Source organism: Ahaetulla prasina, chromosome 5, assembly GCF_028640845.1.
Source record: "Ahaetulla prasina isolate Xishuangbanna chromosome 5, ASM2864084v1, whole genome shotgun sequence".
NCBI lineage: Eukaryota > Metazoa > Chordata > Lepidosauria > Squamata > Colubridae > Ahaetulla > Ahaetulla prasina.
Genome location: NC_080543.1, coordinates 99,531,431 through 99,555,911, shown reverse-complemented (window position 1 = coordinate 99,555,911; position 24,481 = coordinate 99,531,431). Strand labels below are relative to the sequence as shown.

The 24,481-nt window shown below is 36.6% G+C and overlaps 1 protein-coding gene across 4 annotated transcripts in view; it reads right to left on the bottom strand.

Moving 5' to 3' along the window:
* Window positions 1-24,481, bottom strand: part of NCK2 (NCK adaptor protein 2) — a 73,453-nt gene that overhangs the window by 6,740 nt on the left and 42,232 nt on the right. For all 4 annotated transcript variants that reach the window (XM_058186614.1, XM_058186612.1, XM_058186613.1 and 1 more), the window contains 2 exons: window positions 19,836-20,079; window positions 2,327-3,048 (listed from right to left, as the gene is read on the bottom strand). In XM_058186614.1, the coding sequence (XP_058042597.1) occupies window positions 2,327-3,048; window positions 19,836-20,061 (948 nt within the window). In that variant the 5' untranslated portion in view covers window positions 20,062-20,079. The remainder of the gene's footprint in view (window positions 1-2,326; window positions 3,049-19,835; window positions 20,080-24,481) is intronic.

Genomic DNA, 24,481 nt, shown 5'->3' with positions numbered 1-24,481 from the left:
AAGTGAGTTTTGTCCCATTTTACAACTTTTCTTGCTCCATTTGTTAATTGAATCACTGCAGTATTAGTAACACTGTTGCTAAATGAATCTGGTTTCCCCATTGACTTTGCTTGTCAGAAGTTAGCAAAAGGTGATTACTTGGCCCCGGGACATTGCAACCATCATAAGTCACGCATCAGAATTTAAATCACTTGACCATAGGGATGCTGCAATGGTCATAAGTATGAAAAATGGTCATAAGTCACTTTTTTGAATGCCATTGTAACTTCTTCAAACAGTCACTAAATGAGCTGTTTTAAATCAAGGACTATCTGTATAACAACGCAAAAATATTCTCCAATATTTATTTGTTACAGTATCAGATGTACAAATATATTCTTTCAGCTTTCTGGGACTTTAAGCCAGAGTTCACGTACCATCCTTATCATACAAAAAAAGAGAATAACGCTATTGCCTATTTCATACATAAGAGTGAACTTTTTTTTCATTTCAATCCAGTAAAGCAGCATCATTCCAATTTTTTTTCTTCACCACCCATTAGTGCAGCTATTGTTTGGAATTGTCTTTTAAAATACAGGTAGCGACTTTTAGCAATCACTCATTAGTTATTATTTCAGCAACCATTCAATTACGATGTTGATAAAAAATTAAATTTACAACCAGTCCTTATATTTATGACCTTCACTGATCTGTTAAGCAAAAGAAAGGAAAGCTGAAGTAAGATCATAAGCACAATTGCAATTTTACTTAGTTACTGTTTTGCTGAGCAATCAAGTTGCCAGACCCAACTGCGGTCGCTAAATGAGGACTACTTACAATGCACAATCCTCTAAAGGAAAGGCAATAAAAGTTCACCAGGTGCAGCTCTAGATATCTACTACATCTTCACATAATGAAATCCTCAATGACAACTGGCATTCAAATTAGGCTGTTGATCATTTTAGTGACTATGTGACACAACTAAATGAATAATGGTATTCACTGCTCAATTAAAACAAATATTATTTCTATTGTACTGATTGATCAAAATCACAACTATCTCAATATATCTCACCCAATGACAATACTTTAAATATTTATGTTTATTCAAAACTGTTCCACCATGTTTACTAGAACTTATTTATTCCTAGTTCAGGCTGTACTGGATTCACAGACCAAACAATCATGAATTTTAAATCAAAACCAACAAAACATAAACCCTTTGCATGTACTTTGTAAATCAACTCTGCTTAACAAAGTATCTTTTCTTTTATGTACACTGAGAGCATATGCACCAAGACAAATTCCTTGTGTGTCCAATCACACTTGGCCAATAAAATTCTATTCTATTCTATTCAAATAGAATATATATCTCTATAAGGTATAATCTAAAAATCAATTTTTGAAACAAAGCTAGTAGAATGTATGAAACATTTAAAAATAGTGAAAAAGAAAAGGTGTAGAGATTTAACCATGGTCTAACTGTAAATTTTTCAGTATTACTGAAGTCCATCTTGAGGTGGAAACTTTAGAAAGCTGTAGTGTGAAACCCACAGGAAGTGGCAAGAGAGAAAGCCCATCTAAAAAGATCTGAAAATTATTCAACTGTATCCAATTACATCTGCTGCTGTAATAAATGTAGTCAATCTTTAAAGTAGTATAGGATTCTTTAGTTGTAATACTATGCGGTTAGATTTCAGCAATATTCTTCTCAAACATATATAGATTTCAAATCTTTTGGTAAAAGGGGCCAACATGGCTGTTCTTTGGAACTTGTTGACAATTCCATATACAGAACAGTCAGAAGCAGAAAAAGCAAATATGTAAGTAGACGCAAAAGAAAAACAGGTTAGCTAAAATTTTGCTGAGTTGAGCTTCTACAGAATCTGAATGCACACCTTTTGTAAGTTCATATGTGCAGGATTAATAAAGCAGAGAATTTAGATACAATTACTACACCCTTTGAAACTTCAATAACTTTTCCTAACATTTGCTTATGAGCTTAAATTTGCTATGAGAAAATCCAATTGAAAACTATATACCTGAAAAAAATTAAAACTGAGCACAGCAATGGTGCACCATATTTATATTTCATTTTGCCCTATATATTTTTTTCAATTAATGAAAGGAGAACTGTATTACACAACAGATGAATAATCACTTTGAAGAACTCCACTTGATTCATACAGCAAGGCAAAGCTATAATCTGTTACTTCGTTTATTCTGCATAATGCGCCACAACATTTTGAATTTATATGATGGTAAGCCGCTCAGTGTTACCCTGTGGTAAGATGGGCAGCCAATAAATTTTATAAATAAATAAAATTTTGAAACAATAGCTACTTACTGAAGATTCACTGTCTCTGACAAGGAAGTCGCCTTCTGATCCCCTTTCATTCAGAGCACATTCTGCCTGATGTCGAGTAACGTTCCCATAATACCATTCTTTTCCTGCAAACCGTCCTGTAGAAGAGGGCCCCGTGTAGCTTATCTGAGGAGGATGGGAAGCATTAATGGTAGGACCATCACTTAAGATTACTACATAGTTTTTGGGAACAAGACCAATTTGCCCACGAGAATTTTTACATTTCCACCATTCTGGGTCATTTTCTGGTTTCTCTATCACTTCCATAGTTTCACCTTTTTCAAAATTGAGCTCTTCTTCAGTGACAGAACTGAATGGGTACAATGTCTGGACAATGTGAAGTATTTTCATGGCTTGGCCATTACTCATGGATGCCCCTTTTCTCAAACTTAGAAAACTTGGCGAATCAGCAGTCGCTTCCTCAACTTCTTCAACTACATAGTTTGAAGGAAACCAGCCAATATGTCCGTTGTAGCTCCCTCTCCACCAGCCATCGCTGCATTTTTCCATAACAATCACTCGAGATCCTTTAACAAGAGATAGTTCATCCTCCCTCTCGGCCACGTAGGCAAACTTCACGTAGGCAGGGATGTTCAGATCATAAATCCTGTCAGCACTGCTACCATTTGATGGGTATTCTGCATCAGTACTAGGAGTTGGAGAGGCGTCTCTGGCACTTGTCTTCCGTTTGGTTTTACCCAAACCTGTCAAAAATAAAACAAAAACATTTTAAACACATATTAAGAATATGTTCATCTGATTCAGAATGGGAAAATACCTCAATCTGCGGGTCAAGGAAAAGAACTAAGACACTGAAGAACAAAGTATGCCTGTAGAAAACCTATCAGAAAAGTAGCTCAACATTTTTATTTTTTAAGAAAGTCTTTTTATCCTAGAAAAGTAGCTGCTAAGTGAAGCTTTGATGTGACCTTTCAGGGCATTTCTTTCTAAAACCACTAGAGATTTAATAGACACAAAATACTGCGGGCAAATAATAAAGGAAATACTATTTTTATAACCAGCCACGCTTCAGACTGCATTGTGGGAATAAAATCTCTTAAAATGATATCAGCCAGTCTTTACATGTAGTTGTAGCAAATGTAAAAACAGGAACAATTAATTAACCAAATGTAAGCTCAATGGTATGCAAAATCTACTACAACTCTTTGTGCCATTCAGTCCATTAGAATGCAACACCAAAAACCTTCTTCAGAATAGTGTGCACACACTAGAATTATTTTTGCATATTTTTGGTGGAATTTTGATGGTAAAATTATGCAGGTAGTCCTCGACTTACAACCATACTTGAGCCCACAATGTATATTGCTTAGCAAGAAATTTGTTAAGTGAGTATTGCCCCATTTTATGACTTTCCTTGCCACATTTGTTAAATGAATCACTGCAGTTGTTAAATTAGTAACACTGTTGTTAAGTGAATCTGGCATCCCCATTGGCTTTGCTAATCAGAAGGTCATAAAAGAGGATCGCATGACCCCAGGACACTGCAACTGTCATAAAATGAGTCAGTTGTCAAGCATTCAAGTGTGAATCACGTGTCCATGGGGATGTTGCAATGGTCGTAAGTGTGGAAAATGATCATACAGTAAGTCATTTTTTTCAGTGCTGTTGTAACTTTGAACGGTCATTAAATGCACTGTTGTAAGTCAAGGACTACCTGTACTTGTACAGTTTCCAAGATCCTTTTCAGAAGATAATTTTGACAAAAATATTGAACTTGTTCAATCTGGCAATGTGTAAACAAGCCGTGAGAACTACAGAATGGACAACTTTTTAAAAATAATTACTACTATGATTAAGTGATCTGGTGGAACAGGAATACAATTTCTATCATTTATGTTAATTATGTCCCATTTAAATATCACTATAATAAAGATTTAATATGATTATTTAGCACATCAAAGACATTGAAGAAATTACTTCTCAATCCTACAACACTGCTCAAGGTCAAAACCAGCCATTTCAATCATTTCAGAATTATTTCAATCTCAATAGCTTGGTTAAAGGAAGTCCAACCCATTGTAACTTTGAGTATTAGCAATTAGCAGGAGTATTAGGTAGTCTGCCATCTTGAGTTGACATACATACATAAAGGTAAAGGTAAAGGTTCCCCTCGCACATACGTGCTAGTCGTTGCTGACTCTAAAGGGCAGTGCTCATCTCCATTTCAAAGCCGAAGAGCCAGCGCTGTCTGAAGATGTCTCCATGTAGCCGGCATGACTCAACACCAAAGGCACACGGAACACTGTTACCTTCCCACCAAAGGTGATCCCTATTTTTTCTACTTGCGTTTTTACGTGCTTTCAAAACTGCTAGGTTGGCAGAAGCTGGGACAAGTAATGGGAGATCACCCCGTTACACGCCAGCACTAGGGATTTGAACTGCTGAGCTGCCGACAAGCTCAACGTCCTAGCCCCTGAGCCACCGCTTTGCTCACACAAGCACGAAGCCAAAAGCACCAGCCTGAAGTTGATGAGTGATACCTCGTCGAAATGTCGCCAAGATACTCTCAACTTTACACGGGAAAAGACCCGAATATGCCAAGACCTACACACACACACACACACACACACACACACACACACACACACACACATAAAGAGTTGCCTTGCGGTGAGATGGATGACTAAATAAATAAATAAACAAACACAAAAATAAATAACTCGCAAAATGTTCAAGAAAAATACATACACATATACAATCATGACTGAAAGTGTTGGCACCCCAGAAATTTTTCCAGAAAATCAAGTATTTCTCACAGAAAAGTATTGCATTAACACATGTTTTGCTATACACATGTTTATTCCCTTTGTGTGTATTGGAACAAAACAAAAAAAGGGAGGGAAAAAAGCAAATTGGACATAATGTCACACAAAACTCCAAAAATGGGCCGGACAAAATTATTGATTGCCATTTGCAATCTGTGTTGCTGGCTTCCTATAAGAAAGGTCAGTGGGGAAGCTGGCACAAAATCACAAATAGGGACAACATGACATCTTCACTTAATAACCTGAAATGATTTGCTTAACCACTACAACGAGAAGTGGCAGGATTTTTGTGGCTTAATTGGTATGACGTTGTATTCTATAACAGTGTTACTTAGTGGTGGGCATTCCATTTCCAATTACTGTTGTTAATTGAGGACTACTTGTTCTGACGTATTATTTTCCTAAATTTCACCAAGAGAAGCCTGTGAGACAAAATGGAACTTGTTGCAACAAAAGGAAAAATATGTTGTACTGATCAAAATTCAGGATCTCCCAAGGAATAATTCAGTGATTTCCAATACAATATATTCTAAATTTTCCTGTTTTCTGTACTTAATATTCAATGGAATACTTTCCTAGCATAGCTATTATATTCAGTTGATACAATTACAGGAAAACAGTACTTCTACTCTTTCCAAAATAGAAAGCTCCAGGACAAACTGATCATGACTGGGCTATCATGAAACGTTCCACTCTCTGTCTCTAAATAATAGTTGTGCATCAATGTAGTGAATACAAAAATTAGAGATGTTAACTCTAAATATTTTACTACTGAGAAATTGCAAAAACACAAGTCTAATGTTCAGGGCATGTTAGTTCCTTATTCTACTATGATGATTAAATCATTTTCCAACTGATTTTCGGGCCTTCTGGGCCCATCAGAAGTAGGGAAACAGGCTATTTCTTGCCTCTGGAGGGCCTGGGGGGGGGGAGACCTGTTTTTTTCTCTTACCTGGCTCCAGAGCCTTTCTAGGAGTTTGGGGAGGGCAAAAATGGCAAGAAGTTGGCAAACGTTTCTGGCCTCCGGAGAGCCTCGGGGTGGTGGTGGAGACCATTTTCACCCACCCGAGACTCCTAGGGAGGCTCTGGATGCTGGGGACAGCAAAAAAATGGGTCTTCCGGTCCCCCGGAAGTGGCAAACAGGCCATTTCTGGCCTCCGTAGGGCCTCCGGGGTGGGGGGAGGCCATTTTCGCCCTTCTCAGACTCCTACAGACTCCGGAGCCAGGTGAGAGAGAAAAACGGGCCTACCGGGCCATTGTGTACCAAAAGCGGGGATTGCAGGGGGGGTATCGCACGCGCAGGGGGCATAAAATTATGGGTATGGGCACGCGTGGCAAAAAGGTTAGCTATTACTGTCATAGGATGTATGCGAACATGCGCTACATTTCTTATTTATTCAAAATAATAAAAATGTTTAATCAGATTAGAAACAGGTAAATGCAGCAAGACAATGGTATCTGAAATAAGCCAGGATTCAAGAGTCAGATACTCTGCTTAAACCTCCAAACTCGCTCTACTATGAACCTCCTCTCTGAGGATAGAAATGTAATCTATTGTAACTTATATAAAGAACATTAGAGTAAATCTGAACTTTTCATTCATTGTATTTTGACCATATCTATTGCTGTGATTTACGGACTATTTTCTAATTACTAAGTGTGTAGCAAAATAATGTAAAAAGCCAGACAGACTTCACTAAGCTTTTGCATGTGTTTGCACATCTATAAATACTGCTAAATCACCTCATTACAGCATTTAAAACTGTAAGCTCTTCAGGTAAAAAAAGTAGAAACAGTAGCAGCCTTCCTATTAATGTCCGCTATTTTAGTAATTGTGTGTGTGCATGTGTCACATAGACTGACTGGTGTGCTTATTATTTCGTCAAAACAAGATCATAACTTCCCATACAAATAGTTGAGACGAGTTTTTAAAAGAACAATTTAACAAATATGGTTATTAGAAAGGACATGCTCTGCTAAATGCAATTATTAAAAGAAACCAATTAAAGCAAATCTTGCTTCACTCCTACTTTGGCATCAACTGACAAAACTGGATCACAAAGTAGCCAAAATTAGAAACTTGATCTTCTAAATAGAGGGTTTCCCCCCCCCATCCCTTTAAAGCAAGGCTTCTCAACCTTGACAACTCTGCCAGAAACTTTAAAGCCTTTAAAAAACAATTCAGGATACTTAATGGTTGCTTTTTCCCATGCACACTTGCTCAAAGCTTGATATCCTTTGAAAAAACTCTGCAACCTAGAGGCGACCCAAAGAAGTAAAATGAAGTAGAAGACACCAAGAGAGGCATTTTCAGTAATAAGGCTAACTGTAGATACTCTAACCAGAAAAACTTTGCCTGGCATCTTTATTATCATGTTAATCTATTTATGTACTAACATGCTTAAGCTTGAATGCCGCTCTTCTCCAAATGGTTCTGAGTAACTTGCATCAAACAAAAGAAATATTAAAACAGAATCATGCCACCAAGCTCTTTGAATGCTGGGTAAGGAAGAAGCAGGCCAGATATCACAGGAAGCTGGCTCACAGGTAGGCAACACTGAGAAAAATTCAGCAATGGGGTGTCTGTAATTGCAATTACTTGATAGAAGGGACCTTTAGCAAGTCCTAACTCCTAGCGAATGCGTAAACTCAGGTCAGAGCAGGTGATCTCAAATATATTCATGCATAGAGTGTAATGTAAATGACTTTAGCAAAAATATTACATAGGTAAAGAATATTAAACGTTTCTTAAGTCTTGGGAAGGAAGGTAATATTTGGAAGCAGCTGAGTCAAACGAGTCCCTCATTCACTGGATTATAAGAAGGAGATGTAAAGCACAATCAAACTATAATTATTATAGTCAGTCTAAATAAAGTACAACTGTAGAGTTGCTTTTGTAATCTGGTCCACCCAGTGTGGCTGACGCCATGTGACAATTTACATTTTTAATTGTGCCTGGCAGTCAATTAAGCTCCCACAGTGGTGATTTACATGGGCAAATCTAGGTATACCCAAAATACATTGCACCTATCTTCAAGGCCAGCCCCAGATAAAGCAAATTATAGTCGTTCAGCCATGAGATGACAAAAGCATGAGTGTGTAACTGCGCAAAACTCTATCCATTGCCTCTACTTGCTGTTCAAGTACAGCCATGAATCTAGGAGGGTCCAAATTATGAGTCAGCTCTGTTTCAGGCAACACAACTTTCCTTGTTCATACTTAAAAATAAAATTGATTTTGGATTTAGGTGGCCTTCGAATCCACAGCCATTTTCTCTCACTAATGAGTTTATTTCCTCATTAACTTTTGGGTATTGGGCACTACTGATGACCTCACACACTGCTTACAGATGATATGACACAGTGGCTTGGGATAGATGATAAACAGTGGGGACGGGGACAGATCTCTGAATCAGACAAATCTAAGGCTTAACCACTCCCTCTTACCACAATTGAATAAAACCAGATACTAGAAAAGGGGAACCATTGAAACATGGTTTATTGCTCCCAGCTGGCCAAGATGGATACCATAGTACTGAAGTCTGGCAAGACATGAGAGTAAGACTAGAAGCAACTTTCTTGCCAAAGATTGTCTAGTATATGTGGTTTCTAGCCATACTCTTATCTGAATCTTGACTTCTAAGAGATCCAGATCCTCTGTTTCACTCAGATTTCCTGTATCTGTCTGCTGATCACATTCTCAATAATGTTTCCTTAAAAAGAACTACAGCTTTTTAAAACAACAATTTTAGTGACATCTGCTTGAGCAAGGGTGTACACTGACTGCCTCTTTCAAAAGTAGCTGGTTCAATGACAGATTTACTTCGCTCAGCTTTTAAAAATGGATTGTGTATTTTTTCCCACTCTGCTCAACTGAATCTGCATTATGCTGATACTTTTAATGCTACAATTTTTAATATTAGGTTTTAATTGTTCATTTTACTAGTGTGTGTACATATGATACTGCTAAAAACAGAACTATTAAATCTTATATAAAAATTGTAGATATCTACATAGAAACAGCATGGGACTTTTCAACAACATTGGAAATTATAGCCAAAAGCTCTGCTTTTTACATTACAACGTATAAAGTCTGGTTTGGCTCCATTTATTTGAGGATTAAGACCATGTTTCTATACACATATACTGAATTAAGTTTATTCTCTGTAATTATGGAAAGGATTGCAGAAGAATGTAGTTGCTAAGCAGAAGAGCATTTTTGTACCTTTAGGGGGGGGAAAGGTAATGTTCTTATTATTTGGTTGAAATCTTTCAGTGGGGAATGCTTGAAAACTGTGTGGGTTCCCCATCAGCACTGCACTACAGCAAAAATACACAGTCTGAAATCCAGGATGGTGTATAGTTCACAAAAGCTTTAAATGAAGCCCTCAGACAACTCCCTATATCGACATCAAGTAGTATTATTTCAATGTGATTAAAGGGAGACATGATTAAATAACATGCATGGAAAGTAAACATATAAATGTTGTTTAATTTTAAACCCATGACCCATTGGGCTATCATTTCAAAGATTATTTCCTTACCTAAACAGATAAACAGAAGGACCCCAAAAAGGCAAAAATTCAGTGGAATCGGAAGCAACTGCAAATGACCATGGCAGCACTGAAATGCCACAACTTTGCCAGATTTCAATCCTGCAGGAGTCATGGGTCCTGGATTTTGAATGCATGCTGTAAGTTAGCCCATTTGTGGTATGTTCATTCAAAAACTGTTGCCCTATAGTGCACTGTTTTGCTAATTAAAGGTTACGGTCAAACAAACACTAACATTTCAGCAATATATTGATTTAAATATATGGCAACAGTTTTTTGTCCTGACAGCTTTCACCAGTTTTTAGAAGACGGCCTCCAAACAAAGCTCTGGTATTCTTTGCTTAGCCTAATCCAGTGGAGAAAAAGTTTGATTAAAGATGCCAATGTACTTGTAAGCATTCGTAATGTAATATAGTATATTGCTGAAAGGGCAATCCAAAGGCATGAGAGAACCAGTCAACTTCTAGCTAAAGCTTTTTATATTTTAGGGAAGAAAATGAAGATGGAGACGTTTTCAGTTTGATGTGGTTGAGGATAGCACAATATTGTAATGATGAGCAGATTTTTTGAAATCTGAGAACAAGATAAAAACACTTCCCAGATATACATATGCACACATCCAGAGTTTGTATATTACTTTCAGAACTAAGATTAAACAGGAAATGAAATGATGCTGTTTAAGAGAAAACCATTTTCATACCACTAGTCTCAGTTGGCAGGGTGAGGTGGTAGGGGAGAGGGAATAAAACAAGATTTCATGAAAAAAAATCAACAGCTGCTTAGAAAGTCTTGAAAGCTATGTTAGAGGATGGTGGATAGAATTGTTTTAAATCAAGCATCTACCTTCCAAAAATATCGGTGTTTTGAAAGATGAAAGGATGACTTGATTATTGCTATATGTTCCTTAAGCGTTTTAATACATAAAGTCCAAGGGAAGGGAAAGGATCTATCAAGCTGAAAAAAGTAAAAGCAGAAACCTGAACAATATTTCTATTTATATAAATCACATCATTTTATGATGCAATGATGTTTTCACTGACATTTTAATTATTTATACATTTCTATAGCACCAAGTTAAAAGTCTCTGGGCTTCCTACATGAGACCATATGACACCTATAATGTTATGCTTGACACACAACCAGCTCCGTCACACTCTCAGACTTAGAAAGAAGGAGCTAGTAAAGTGACAGCTAACCTTTTCAGCACCGAAAGTGTAGTGTGTATGCACCGGAGTGCCGGAACCCAGAAGAGAGCAGCTGGTCAGTGGGCATACGCACAGTGGTCAGCTGCTCTTTTTCCAGGTTCCGTCACACACATGCGCAGCGGAAAGCTGGTTCCACATTGGAACCCAGAAGACAGAAGCTGTCTGGTGTACATGGACGCCGGACCAGCTGTTCAGCATGCTTGCACGCGACGGAACCCGGAAGAGCAGCTGTCAACAATGAGAGTGCCCACAGAGAGGGCTCTGCATGCCACCTCTGGCACGCGTGCCGTAGGTTCGCCATCAGAGCTAGTACACTCCTTCCAAAAACAGGTATTATTTCATAAAAAATAAAATCTATCTGAATATTTACTTTCCAAAAACTTTTAAAAATTAAAACACATTATTTTTGATATTAGCCATAATTAGGTTTTCACCGATGTCACTACTCATTTTAACTGAACACTGAAAATTTTACCTGTCTACAGTATATATATTTACATTTAGGAATCATTTTTAAAATGCTTATTTACTCAAGCAATACTGAATCTGAATAAAAATTATATTATTTTTAAAAATTATGTGTTGCTTCTCCCCAATGTGGGATCCAAGACTGCCCCAAACATAAATAACCCATTATAAATAGCACGCAATCTGATTTCCTCTAGTCAGTCTAGACCACATTTGCTACAATTCCTTAAACTTGCCATTCTAACTGTGACTGGCGATTACAGTTCAAAACCTCTTAAAAGCAGCATGTAGCTTTAGCAAACCTTAAGAAATTGCTACAATTCAAATCCTGCAAAGAGCTGACCAATTTTTTTTAAAGGAGAGATTTGCACAACCAAAAAATCTCCAACATTTGTAGACCCTAAGAGCAATTGGCCTATTACATTAGAAGCAATGTATGGCCAAATGGAAACTTCAACAAGTACCTAAATGATCCGACTGTTTCTGGATAACACAGAATATGGGTGTTAGCAGGCAGCTTGGGATCAACCATGTCAACATTATGGGGACATGATCCAGAATACTGATCCTAACTGAGGAGATGCTCCAAAAACTGCTATAGGAAGATATATTCTTATATGAATCTTATTTCCTTAGCACAGTGGTTCCCAATGTGGGGCCTATGCCCCACAAAGGGGTAATTTGATTTTTAATGGGGGCAATTTGGAACCTTGTTTAAACCAAATTAATGGCCTTTTAGGTTTCCTTTGCATGAGTAGGAGTTCACTTTTTGAATAGTAAGAATTATAGGTCTGGGGGGGAGGGAGGACAATCAGGATTTTAGAGATGCTTAGGTGGGGTATGGCCCAAAAAAGGTTGGGAACCACTGCTTAGCAGCCTTCAGAGGAAAAATGTGCAATTGGGAAGGAGGGAGGGAAGAAAATTTGTACATGTGTAATCCTTGATTCTAGACTTGTACATGTGTTATCCATTTCAGGTTATCCTTGATTCTAGGAGGATGCCAGGACAAATTTCTGGTCTTCTTACCAATAGCACAGAAGAGGTTTGCCTTTGCCTGACAGGCCCAAAATCAGTTTTTGGACAAAGGCAGGACTAGAACTCATGATCTCCTGGTTTTTAGCCCAATGTCTAATGACTACACCAAACTGACATATTTATTACTGCTTAATATAGTACTAATGACTAATATTATTATATAAATAGTGCTAAAATGAAAACTGCTAAAAATAGGTTTCCCTAATATTTGATCAATAGCTGCAGGGCCAACAACTCAGCCCAACAAAATTAGTTTCTAATTCTCTTGTACCTCCTCCAGGCTCAGTCATTTGATACTGAATACTTAATTTCTGTCGTTTTGTGGTTCTAATTGGAGCATTTCCACTACCCTCACAATGACCATTGTTTTTGCTGCCTATTAGATTATTTTAATCTGGACTGTCTATTTAATTCAATGTTTTGATCCATTTTCTCTATTTCTGTATGCTGCCCAGAGCCCTTTGAAGTAGGAAGGCCAATACACAATACATTTAAATACACAAATGAATGAATAACAGAAGTGTTTTGGTTGCTTTATTATATCATGTTTCCCCGAAAAAATATAATCTTATATTTTTTTGAACCCCAAAATAAGTGCTTGGCCTTATTTTTGGGGAGGTATTATTATTTTAGGGCGCATGGAGCAAGATGGGGCTTCTCTTGCCGTCTTACCTGATTTCCAGTTCTCCGTTTAAGTATTTTCGGGGAGGGCTTATTTTAGCGCATGCACTCAAAAGTCCAATTGGGCTTTTTATCGGGGGATGTCTTATTTTTTGGGAAACAGGGTATTAAGGTCATTTCTAGGAAGTATGGTAACCCTCAGTGAGACAGGACATATTTGACATTTGCACTTACACAATACAATTGTATTTAAATATTTGGAGGTCTAAAATTTCAAGTGAAGCAATTCTATTACAGTGGCATACATTGTTCCAATGTCATTTAACTTTAAAAATGATTTGATATGCAGTCATTGTCAGGCTTTTCTGTTTTGTTTTGTTTTAGGGAGAGAGTAGAAAACCATGTAAGAACTTATTCACACCAGTACATATACATATGATTTCCAACTTAACGTATGAATAAGCTCCACTAAAAGATACTAGAGTCGTATAAAGTCGTTCTGCAACCCAACAAGAAAAACACAGACTTCAGAGGATAATTAGAACTGCAGAAAAAATAATTGCTACCAACCTGCCTTCCATTGAGGACCTGTATACTGCACGAATCAAGAAGAGGGCCGTGAAAATATTTGCAGATCCCTTGCATCCTGGACATAAACTGTTTCAACTCCTACCCTCAAAACGACGCTATAGAGCACTGCACACCAAAACAACTAGACACAAGAACAGTTTTTTCCCCGAAGGCCATCACTCTGCTAAACAAATAATTCCATCAACACTGTCAGATTATTTACTGAATCTGCACTACTATTAATCATCTCAAAGTTCCCATCACCAATCTCTTTCCATTTATGACTGTATGACTATAACTTGTTGCTGGCAATCCTTATGATTTATATTGATATATGGACCATCAATTGTGTTGTAAATGTTGTACCTTGATGAACGTATCTTTTCTTTTATGTACACTGAGAGCATATGCACCAAGACAAATTCCTTGTGTGTCCAATCACACTTGGCCAATAAAATTCTATTCTATTCTATTCTATTCTATTCTATTCTATTCTATTCTATTCTATTCTATTCTATTCTATTCTATTCTATTCTAAAAGAACAAGCACTTTTAGCCTCCTTCAGCCACTTAAGAGAGTGCAGCCAGTAAGAAATAAAATTTGTATTTGCAAATCATTGTTGGGTATATCAGTTACTGGTACAATTTGCATGAGATGCTATTAAACTATAATTGGCTTTTGTTTTAAGGATCTGCATATATGCACCTATGCTAAGAAAGAAACCATGATTAATTTTGGCAACAAATGACACTGTAACTGAAGTTGCAATTTGGTCCCCGTTTACAAATCTTACTTTATTTAAACTACTATATGATCATCGTGTCTTAATCTAGAACAGTGGTAGTCAACCTGGTCTCTACCGCCCACTAGTGGGCGTTCCAGCTTTCATGGTGGGTGGTAGAGGTTTTGACCGATACTGAAGCACTTTCTTTTTTTTAATTTAATTGACTTTAAAAAAAATCATAGCATTATTTAAAAACATTTTCATTAGGTTTTCATAAAATTCCCCGTGACAATTTAAATTTCTGAAAATATACTATTTGTATCGCCCGCGCATAAGTTTAGTTCACGTTACGTAAGTGAAACTGAATGGCGCTATAGCGCAACCACAAACAAAACAGCCTCATCCCAGAATAGCTCGCGTATCTCCCCCCACACTACCCAGCTGTAACAGACAAGCAGAGCTGGTAGCTGGCACGCTCCCCCTAACCCAATCCACAATGCGGGAGGCATGCGCAGACAACGATACATGGCACATTACTGTGGAACCAGTGGGCGGTTAGAAAATTTTACTACTAACAGAGATACAAAAGTGGGCGGTAGGTATAAAAAGGTTGCTACCCCTGATCTAGAATCTTAGCCTTATTGCTGGTATTGTTTGTGCCCTGTCAATTTTTCTGAACTCAAAAAAAAAAAAAAGAAAAAGAAAAAGAAAAAAAGAAAAAGAAAAAAAAAGAAAAAAGAGAAAAGAAATAGAAAAGCCAGGAATCTGCTGAATAAGTCTGATTACTTGGTTGACTGCAATACTGACCCCATTAGATCGAATTATAGCTCAAAGCTGTAATGTTATGTTAGTCAACCATTGAGTTCAACATCAATATCCAGTGATGGTTTACACCTGGCAAGTCAGCTGAGTTAAAAAAGAATTCTACACAATTTCCACATATCTGAATATGAATCTAAGAATGAAAGTGAAACTGATGTAAAAAACATTAGGGCTACAACACAATCTCTAAAATGAGACTGTAGTCCATTTCTTCAACTTAAAGAAGGTCCAGAAGTACTAAGACTTCAATTTCCCAAGACATACACTGTGCTAATTGTTTTAATCTGCAATAGTCATATTAATTCCAGATACAAATATATGTAAAACCAAAGCCTTCAGGAAAAGATGCTATATAATTAAAAATGTTACCCCAGGTTTCAGAGAAATAACAAAATTAAGGCAGGCAGACAAAGCCAGTGTCTAAACAAATGTTTCGTTTCCTTTTGGTGGTAAAATGGGGAGGGGTAAAATGTAAAGCATTGATACAGCTAACAAGCTGTATTGCCTCACAAAAGGAAATAGCTGACAGTTTCTATCAAGCTTTTAAAATAAACAGGAAGTTAAGTGGAAAAGGAAAAAGCAAGCCACACTCAATACTCATATAATGTCTTTCACATCAAACAAATGGAAAACTGCAAGAAAAGAGCAAGACCGTTTATGCTACTGACATAGGTAACATCAGCCAGTAAAATAATTATCAAACTATATTAGTTCAAATATACAAAAAAAACCTATTCTTTTGTTAAAAAGCAAAGATTTTACAGCAACGTTTAGTAACAAAATCTGATAATAACTTTCATGTATAGACTTATGCCTATCCTTTGGTAAAATCTTGGCCAGTAGGTTTTGCCAAAACACTTCTGCAGAAAAAAAAAATTCTTTTACTTGCAATTTACAGAAGCAACTGTCATTTTTGCCCTCATGATTTCAAAATTGGCACCACACTTAAAAATTAATTGAAAGCTGAACCTAGAGAGAATTTTCAGTATTCTAACTCAAGTGCAAAAAAAAAAATAATACTGGCCACTTCATGAATACTCTAGACTTTGTCTACATTTTTTTGTTTTTACAATTCATTTTATTTATTTATTTATTTATTTATTTATTTATTTATTTATTTATTTATTTATTTATTTATTTATTTTGTCACAACAATATATATAAGTATCATACAGAAAAGATTATATAGTGCAGAAACATATGTAAGAGTAAATATTAGGAGGAATAAGCATATATATATATATAAGAAGGAGAAAAAGAAAAACAATAGGACAGGAACGGTAGGCACGTTTGTGCTCTTATGCACACCCCTTATGGTCCTCTTAGGAATGGGGTGAGGTCAATATTAGAAAGTTTTTGGTTAAAGCTTTTGGGATTATGGGATTCAGAGGCTCCAAAAACTAAGCTTTAAACTATCTGTTTTAAAGCAGATTCTAATCTGATATCTCAAGTATCAAGGAAAATTCTGGTCCCAAATTATATAATTTTTTTAAAAAAAGTTAAAGTTATGAGCACAATTCAGTGGCAACACTCACACCAGTATGAAACTATGGCTTTTAATTAATTTGTTGTTATGTATTTAATTCAGTTTTTTAATGATAAACTACAATCTGTATTCAGCATGATGTGAATAAGCTTTGAATGGTTTACAATTACCAGGATAAAGAAAAGCATGGGAATTTCAGTCCTATAACATGATAATCCACATGTTCTCTTTGGAAAAGGCATAATATTATTGATAATTAGTAACAAGATAATCAGGAAAAAGGGGGCTTGATGTTCACGTTTAACTTTGAATCATATTTAAATGGACAAGATATAAAATCGGTCATATTAATCATAATGTCTGGGATCTTACTGGCAGTCCTAAAATACTGAGTTATCTATGTACCCTAAAACCTTAAATCTGCAGGATACTTTAAACAAATTATGAACAAATCTTTGGTTTAATGCATATTCACACTTGTCTGTACATCTACAGTTACGTTTTCACCAGATTCCAATAATTTGTTGATGAGCATTTTGGAACAATCAATGTTTCTATTCCATGGCTAGGCCATTATTATAGACAAAACTAAACTGATTCACTGTTGCAAGTGATAAAGAAAAATGGATATCTACCTATGTCTTCACAAAATGATTAAGAACTGTTACCGCAGAACAATAATAGAAGGCCACTGAACCAACAGATCTTACTGGAACAGAAGGAGATAAATCACTATAGAGATAGTTTTAACACTGAGCTTCAGATAGCCTGATTTAACTCTACGTAAGACTAATACTAGCAATAAGACTAAAAATCTCCCAGTTATTTCTGTTCACCTCATCAGAACTGACTGAGTGGACATGCTCGAGGTCCTCTCTATTAAACATGTCAACTTATGATGTTGTGCCTTTTTCTGCTCCTGTGCTGACAAGCTGAAATAACATGCCCCCCCCACCCCTGAGATCCGGATAGTCTCAAACATGGTGATCTTTCTCAAGGTTTAAAGACATAGTTGCTCCACACAGCACTTGGGCCAGGATATTAAGCAAATTCCATTGTTTCTTTTGGTTGTTTTTATTAATTGTGAATTCTGAATGTTTTAAATGTTAAGTAGGTTTTCTGTTGATAGTCTTGGCTGTCTATTTTAACAATTGGATTGTGGTTTTTAATTTTCTGTTTGCCTCCTAGAATCACAGCAGTGGGATGATTGGCCATATTGATTGCTTAGGTATAAGAGTTAGACTGTGGTAAGAGAAAGCGAGTGGGAGAGAGGGAGGGAGACAGAGAGAGAAGAGAAAGAAAGCGAAAGAAAGCGAAAGAAAGAAAGAAAGAAAGAAAGAAAGAAAGAAAGAAAGAAAGAAAGAAAGAAGGGCTAAATGTAGTACAGGGTTTTAGGGTTGATTCCCCAAGAAGATATTGCCCTATGAGGCCCAACTAGCCTGCTCCAGGGCCAAATTTGAACCATTACAGCTGGATGAGAACTAATAAATTAGGCTGTTTATACTAGACTATGTAGGCCTTTAGTAAAATGAGGCTCTGGAAAGTCAGAAACTAATGCTTGTTGAGTTTCTACTCTGTGGTATGACTTAATTATTCTTAAAACAATTACTCTTGTCATTCCTCTGTCTCTGTTATTTCATTCTATCAATAAGAGCCAATTATGTGAAGTAGGAGATGTGAAAACAAAGAAAAATGATGTCAGAAAACAGCATGAGTTATTCTAGATGGAGGAAATAATGTTTTATTAACAGTACAATGTTACTTACAGAATTTAACTTATAAGATTCGAGTTTTTTTTTCAATTTACAATATATAAACACTGTGAAGTATGCTACATAAAACACTACTTGATCACAATTCCCATTCCTATTTGTTTTCTAAGGGTTGCATGACTGGGAACTAACTGTACCCTTTTCTAGCCATGAGAGTCTGGCAAGCTACTCATATACCTGGTTCAAAATGGAACTGCCTATTTGCTGATCAGTCAGAATCAATACAGCAGAATACCATACTGCAAGAGCAGCACTGATTCCTGTTGGCTCCCAGATCCAATTCACAATAGTGCTGAAATCTTTTATGGTTTGTTCCTTTATTACCTCAGGACCACCTGATCCAGGTAGAATCTAATTCAATCCTTCCATTCAAGATGTTAAATGGGAAGAATTTAGAAATAAGTCTACACCATTGAAGCTCCCTAGTTCAAGAATAGCCTATTCCCCCCCAAGGTTATGATATGTCCCCCTCCCAGCAAACACGTTGAGACTGCTTTTTGGCAAGCCTTTGGGGCAGAAAGTGCCACTGAACCGAAAACATCTATTTAAAGTAATAAAGAAACCTTGAGTTTCAGATGTAATGAATCCATGGAGAAGGCAATTTACAAATGTCAGGGTAAATAGATAAATAAAATAAAAACATAGAAAACATGGATATCTTCATAACAGCAAACTTTGGAATATACTTAAAAGCAAAAGCCCCAATTTCTGATTTTCTTTCAATGAGGCAATAATTTATTTATTTATTTATTTATTTAATCATATTTATATACCGCCCTATCTCCCGAAGGACTCAGGGCGGTTTACAGGCAATTAAAAAACACATAATCACATAAATACAATATAAAAACAGTTAAAAAACTTATTCTATAAGCCCGTTAATTAAATTTTAGAAATAAAACCCAATTAAAACCCATAAATTTAAAATCTAGCTCAGTCCTGCACAATTAAATAGGTGTGTTTTAAGCCCGCGGCGGAAGGTCCGAAGGTCCGGAAGCTGACGAAGTCCGGGGGGTAGTTCGTTCCAGAGGGTGGGAGCCCCCACAGAGAAGGCCCTTCCCCTGGGCGTCGCCAGACGACATTGCCTCGCTGACGGCACCCTGAGGAGACCCTCTCTATGAGAGCGCACGGGTCGGTGAGAGGTATTCGGTAGCAGTAGGCGGTCCCGTAAATAACCCGGCCCAATGCCATGGAGCGCTTTAAAGGTGGTCACCAAATAATCACTTCCCATTAGGGAAGAATAAAAAAGGTTTTGGTTTTCTCTACCAAAAAACCCCCAAAACCCTCACCTAGTCACAAATTGAAATCCTCTTCTATCTATATTCTGAATTAACAGAAACTCTACCTATATTTGTTAAAAAACAAAAACAAATCCTTAATATGACACTCCAGCTAAACATTTGAATAAAACATTTGTAATATTAACTCAGGTTTTAAATAAGGACTTACCCAATGTGTCTTTTAGATTTTTAACCAAGGAGCCTTTCTTCAAGCTGTTCTTTCTCTCCACATAATTTGATGGCACATATCCTGTTTTGTTGGCTGCGTTTCTTACCCTCCACCATGTCTTGGAATCATCCAGCAGCCAGAGGCGTTCATTCTTTTTTATGTCAAGTTCTTGATCCTGTTGGGCAGTATAATCCCACTTCGCTATAACAATAACTTCTTCTGTCATCTTTCATGGAGTCTCTCTCTGTCATAAAACAAATAGATGCATTGAAATACTCATAAGTTCCTCCACCGTTCTTTCAAACTTTAAGGCCTGAAAAATGTTAGAAAATATCTTTAGGAATATAGTGATCATCAAGTCATTTACCACGCAAAAAATACAAATTCATTGAAATGTATTCTCTGCCGCCTTGATGGTTAGTGAAAAGAACGGAACAAACCGAGAACCTTAAAAGCACAACAGTGACATTTTTTTTCAACTTTATGACAAACTCACAGACTATGCTCAGTTTAGCACAATATGCTTCTAATAATTCTAAAGGAACAGAGTTCAGTCCTCACATGTCATGATCTTTGACAGTCCAATGAATGACAGGCAGGTTTTTCTACATGAACATTTTCCCATTAAACAGAAATACATATGCAGGTAAAATATTTTTGTGCTATAGATTTTCCTAAGCAACTTCATTATCTCTGCTCTTTTATTTAACCTTCTTCATCCCTCCTACTGCACTGATTTGACCACAGAACACAAGCATTATTAATGTAACATAAAACTTACCCAGTTCATATTTCTGAAAATTAGCTAATTCATAACCTAGATGCTGATATGGCAAATTAAGCACAGCAATACTGTGAAATCCTGTTGGGAGAGAGACCGTCCCAATCAGGAGAATGGGTCAAGTGGGGATTAGTCTGGAATCATTAGTAGACGCAAGAGGGTAAGGTCTGACCTTTCAATGCCAATAAACCTTTTCTAGTTCTAGTTCAGAGGCAAACTACCAGGCTGGGAAGATTCCTCTGAAATAGGCAATAAAACAAAACAATAAAGTAGCTACTTTAAACTCTTCTCCTTTGGGTCTAGCTGTGTGCCCGACAAATCCTTGTGGAATACAAATTGGAATATGTATAAATTCCAAATCTATTAATCAACATTTAAAATTTTTGTTAGCTGTATGGTAGTAATTCTTTGTCAAAAATAAACAATTCATTCCCTTTTAAAGTGAATATACCATATTCAGTATAGGATCAATTTATTAATGTTGCTCTACTTCTTTTGTTCCAAACATTTTCTGCAATTAGACCTATGAAATTGAGGAAGTCGCCTTCCCCCAATAGTTCTCCAGTTTACTTTAAAAAGTATACTGCTGGATTTCTAATCCAATTTTACTAGAAAAGTTTCAGGTGAAACTTTTTTAAAAAAAAATCCTTACCATTTCAACTTTAATGAATTAATACGACAAATGTTCTTATGGCAGGCAAAGATCTAATTTTTGCCTGCTATCATGAAATCATTTTTCTTGATAAAGTGGGTATTGAGATTCTAAACAACTACTTTCATTACTGAGAGCTTTCCCCAATCTAGCGGAAAATGCATTATTGCAGAAGTGATTTTGATACATGTACCTATAAATACTTACACTATGGGATAATCCCAGCATAAAAATAGCATCTAAATCTGGTGGTGGGGTTTTTTGTTTTTGCAAACTGGATATCTCACAATTACTTCACTGTAAGGAAGTCACTTTTAAAACTTTCAGAATTAAAAAGCTGTGTTATACTTTTTTCCTGTAGTTACTTGAGCATATTTGTTTTATGATGCAGGGGCTAATGATGCTTCTGAAGCTTCACCGCCTTTAAATGTTTTTGACCATTTAACTCAGGAGTGTCAAACTATTATTATTATTATTATTATTATTAATAATAATAATAATAATAATAATAATAATTTTATTAATATTAAGTTAAATTATTTCTCACAAATTTTTGTTCATCAGTTCAGAACTGGTTGAAAATAGTTTTAATATCATGGGGATGGTGGTGGTGGAAGGGAAGGAACACAGTAAAAAGTAAGCTATGTGAAGATATGACACAGTAGGCGATAAAAAGAAATTAAATACCGTGTATGCCTGAAAATAAGGCCAGATCTTATTTTCTTTTGGGTCCCAAAATAAGCAATAGCAATAGCACTTGGACTTATATACTGCTTCACAGTGCTTTTGCAGCCCTTTCTAAGCGGTTTAGAGAGTCAGCATATTGCCCCCACAATCTGGATCCTCATTTTATCCACCTCGGAAGGATGGAAGGCTGAGTCAACCTTGAGCCTGGTGAGACCATCAGTCAGCAGAAGTAGCCTACAGTACTGCAGTCTAACCATTGTGCCACTGCGGCTCTAGGGTTTATTTTTGGGGGGTATTTATTTTTTCCCATGTACAGGAGGCTCACTTCTTTTGCTTGCTTGTGGCGGGGCAGGAGGCTGCATGGTACACCAATGCTGCTATCGTGAGGCAGTGTGGTGGAGCTGCCCCCATATCCCACACCGGCTTACCTCAGGGCCCCCACAGCCAGGCCACCCACACCTCGACACCTGCTTCGCCTTGTGGCCATGGCACCACATCTCACCACTCGGCCTCCTGCTCCCTTGTGACCGTGAGCAAGCAGAAGTAGTGGGCCAGCAGCCATGTGGGCTCCTGGTGCACATGGCTGTCAGTGCTACTGCTGCGAGGCAAGTGTCGGGAGCCCAAAGTAAGCCAGTGCAGAGCATGTGGGGCAGCTCTACCAGTCTTCCTTGTTTTGTGGCTGCAGCATCGCCAGCAACTAGATGGAATGAGCAGGCAGCTTGCTGCACAGGCTCTTAAATAAGGCTTATTTTGAGGGTAGAGCTTATATTAGACGCCACATAAAAAACATGCTAGGGTTTATTTTCAGATAAGTCTTATTTTTGGGAAAACAGGTAAGAATGCAAAAAACAACCACTGTAACAGCATGTAAGTTTCAGTGAATTTCTGTAATGCTAGCCATGGACATAAGTATATGTAATAAAATCCTTTGCATTCAGTATTCTATCTTGTGTGCCACTTTTACTGCTGCTCAAATCAAATTCTTTGTCATGTTATTACATGGTTTTTACCACAGTACTTTTCTTTTAAAATGATACACAAAATTAAAAAATAGCACATTTGATCAAGAAAGCTAGGATTTTTGCCAACATCTTCTGAGAAGATAGACATAATTGCTGCTGAACATGTGGAACTACCAATTCTTTATTACACTGAATTTTCCTATTCAGTCTTAAAGCATATCCACCATAAAGTAGTTTGCTATAAATTTTAATAATCTAATTAGTTTTCAGTGCCATTTCTAAACAGAATTTTGTAACACACAGGAATTTGCTCATACTCCAATAAAAACAGAAGTTTTTGTTAAACAGGTTTTTAGCATAATGTAATATTCGCAAGAGAAAAAAGCCTTATTTCTCAGATTTCATTCCTTTGAAATATTGAGAAAGTACTACAAAATATTTTATAGTTCCACACAGTTGTACACCATAGTGTACATAACAGTACCACACACACTATTAATTTCTTTTGGGATTTTAATGACAATGACCGAAAATTGTGACATACAGGAAAATTGCCCATATAGAAGAATGTTAAGAGAAAAGAAGAAAAAAGTGATGTAACCTTCTATCGTTATTAACACCAGCCCCCTGAAGCAAGATACATACAAAATAGGGCTGTGAATGCTCCAAAGTGATTTGGAAAAAGGAAAATTTCAATCTCAAGTGAGCATCTTTTTGCTATTCATTATTGTGGACTAACTTTCTGTGAACTGACATGTTTCAGCATGATCTTAAAATTAGTATGCTGTGTAAGAGTCAAATTAACCTTAAGGAATTGATTCCTTAAAGTACTGATGCTGCATAGTTCCAAATTTCTAAAAAATACACAAGCTTAGCGTAAGTAAGGTGAGAAATAAGAAAGCGAGCATAGTTTCTTATTCATCTAAACTCTTCTATCACAGGTGTTCTGCTTGCTGGTGGATAGACAGATAAGCTTTCTATCTGATAGATAATCATACTTGATATGATTTTATTCACTGTAACAAGCCCTTATCTAAAATTAATGTATTATTTTGCTATTGTATGAAGTCATGTTTTTGCTATATTTTACTGTCTACTTTGTAATAAGTATTTTACATGTACAATAAGAATTCAATAACTTTAAAATGCTGTAATTTCAAAACAAATTAGTCATGCTTCTCTACGTAAAAGATTAATACAATTCCATTATTATTTCCTTTGAAATCAACTATTTCTCTATAAATACCCAACTTACTACTTTATGAAGGTCCCATTCTGGTACAAAACACCTGCACCAATCACACACACACTCATTGGTTTTGCCAGATAAGGAGTCCATATTTATTTCTGATAGTACTCTTTTAAATATGCAAACAATAAAACAGCCCATTCAGAGAAAGGAATCATTTGTGCAACAGTAAATAAATTATGATACTCTCTCTAAACAAATTGTTCCAATTTTTAGACACCCCCCCCCCCCCGTTTGAGATATGCAGGGCAACTTTTAGAACAAAGCTGATACACTACAGATACAAAACAAATAATGTGTTCTTGCTACAGGGAG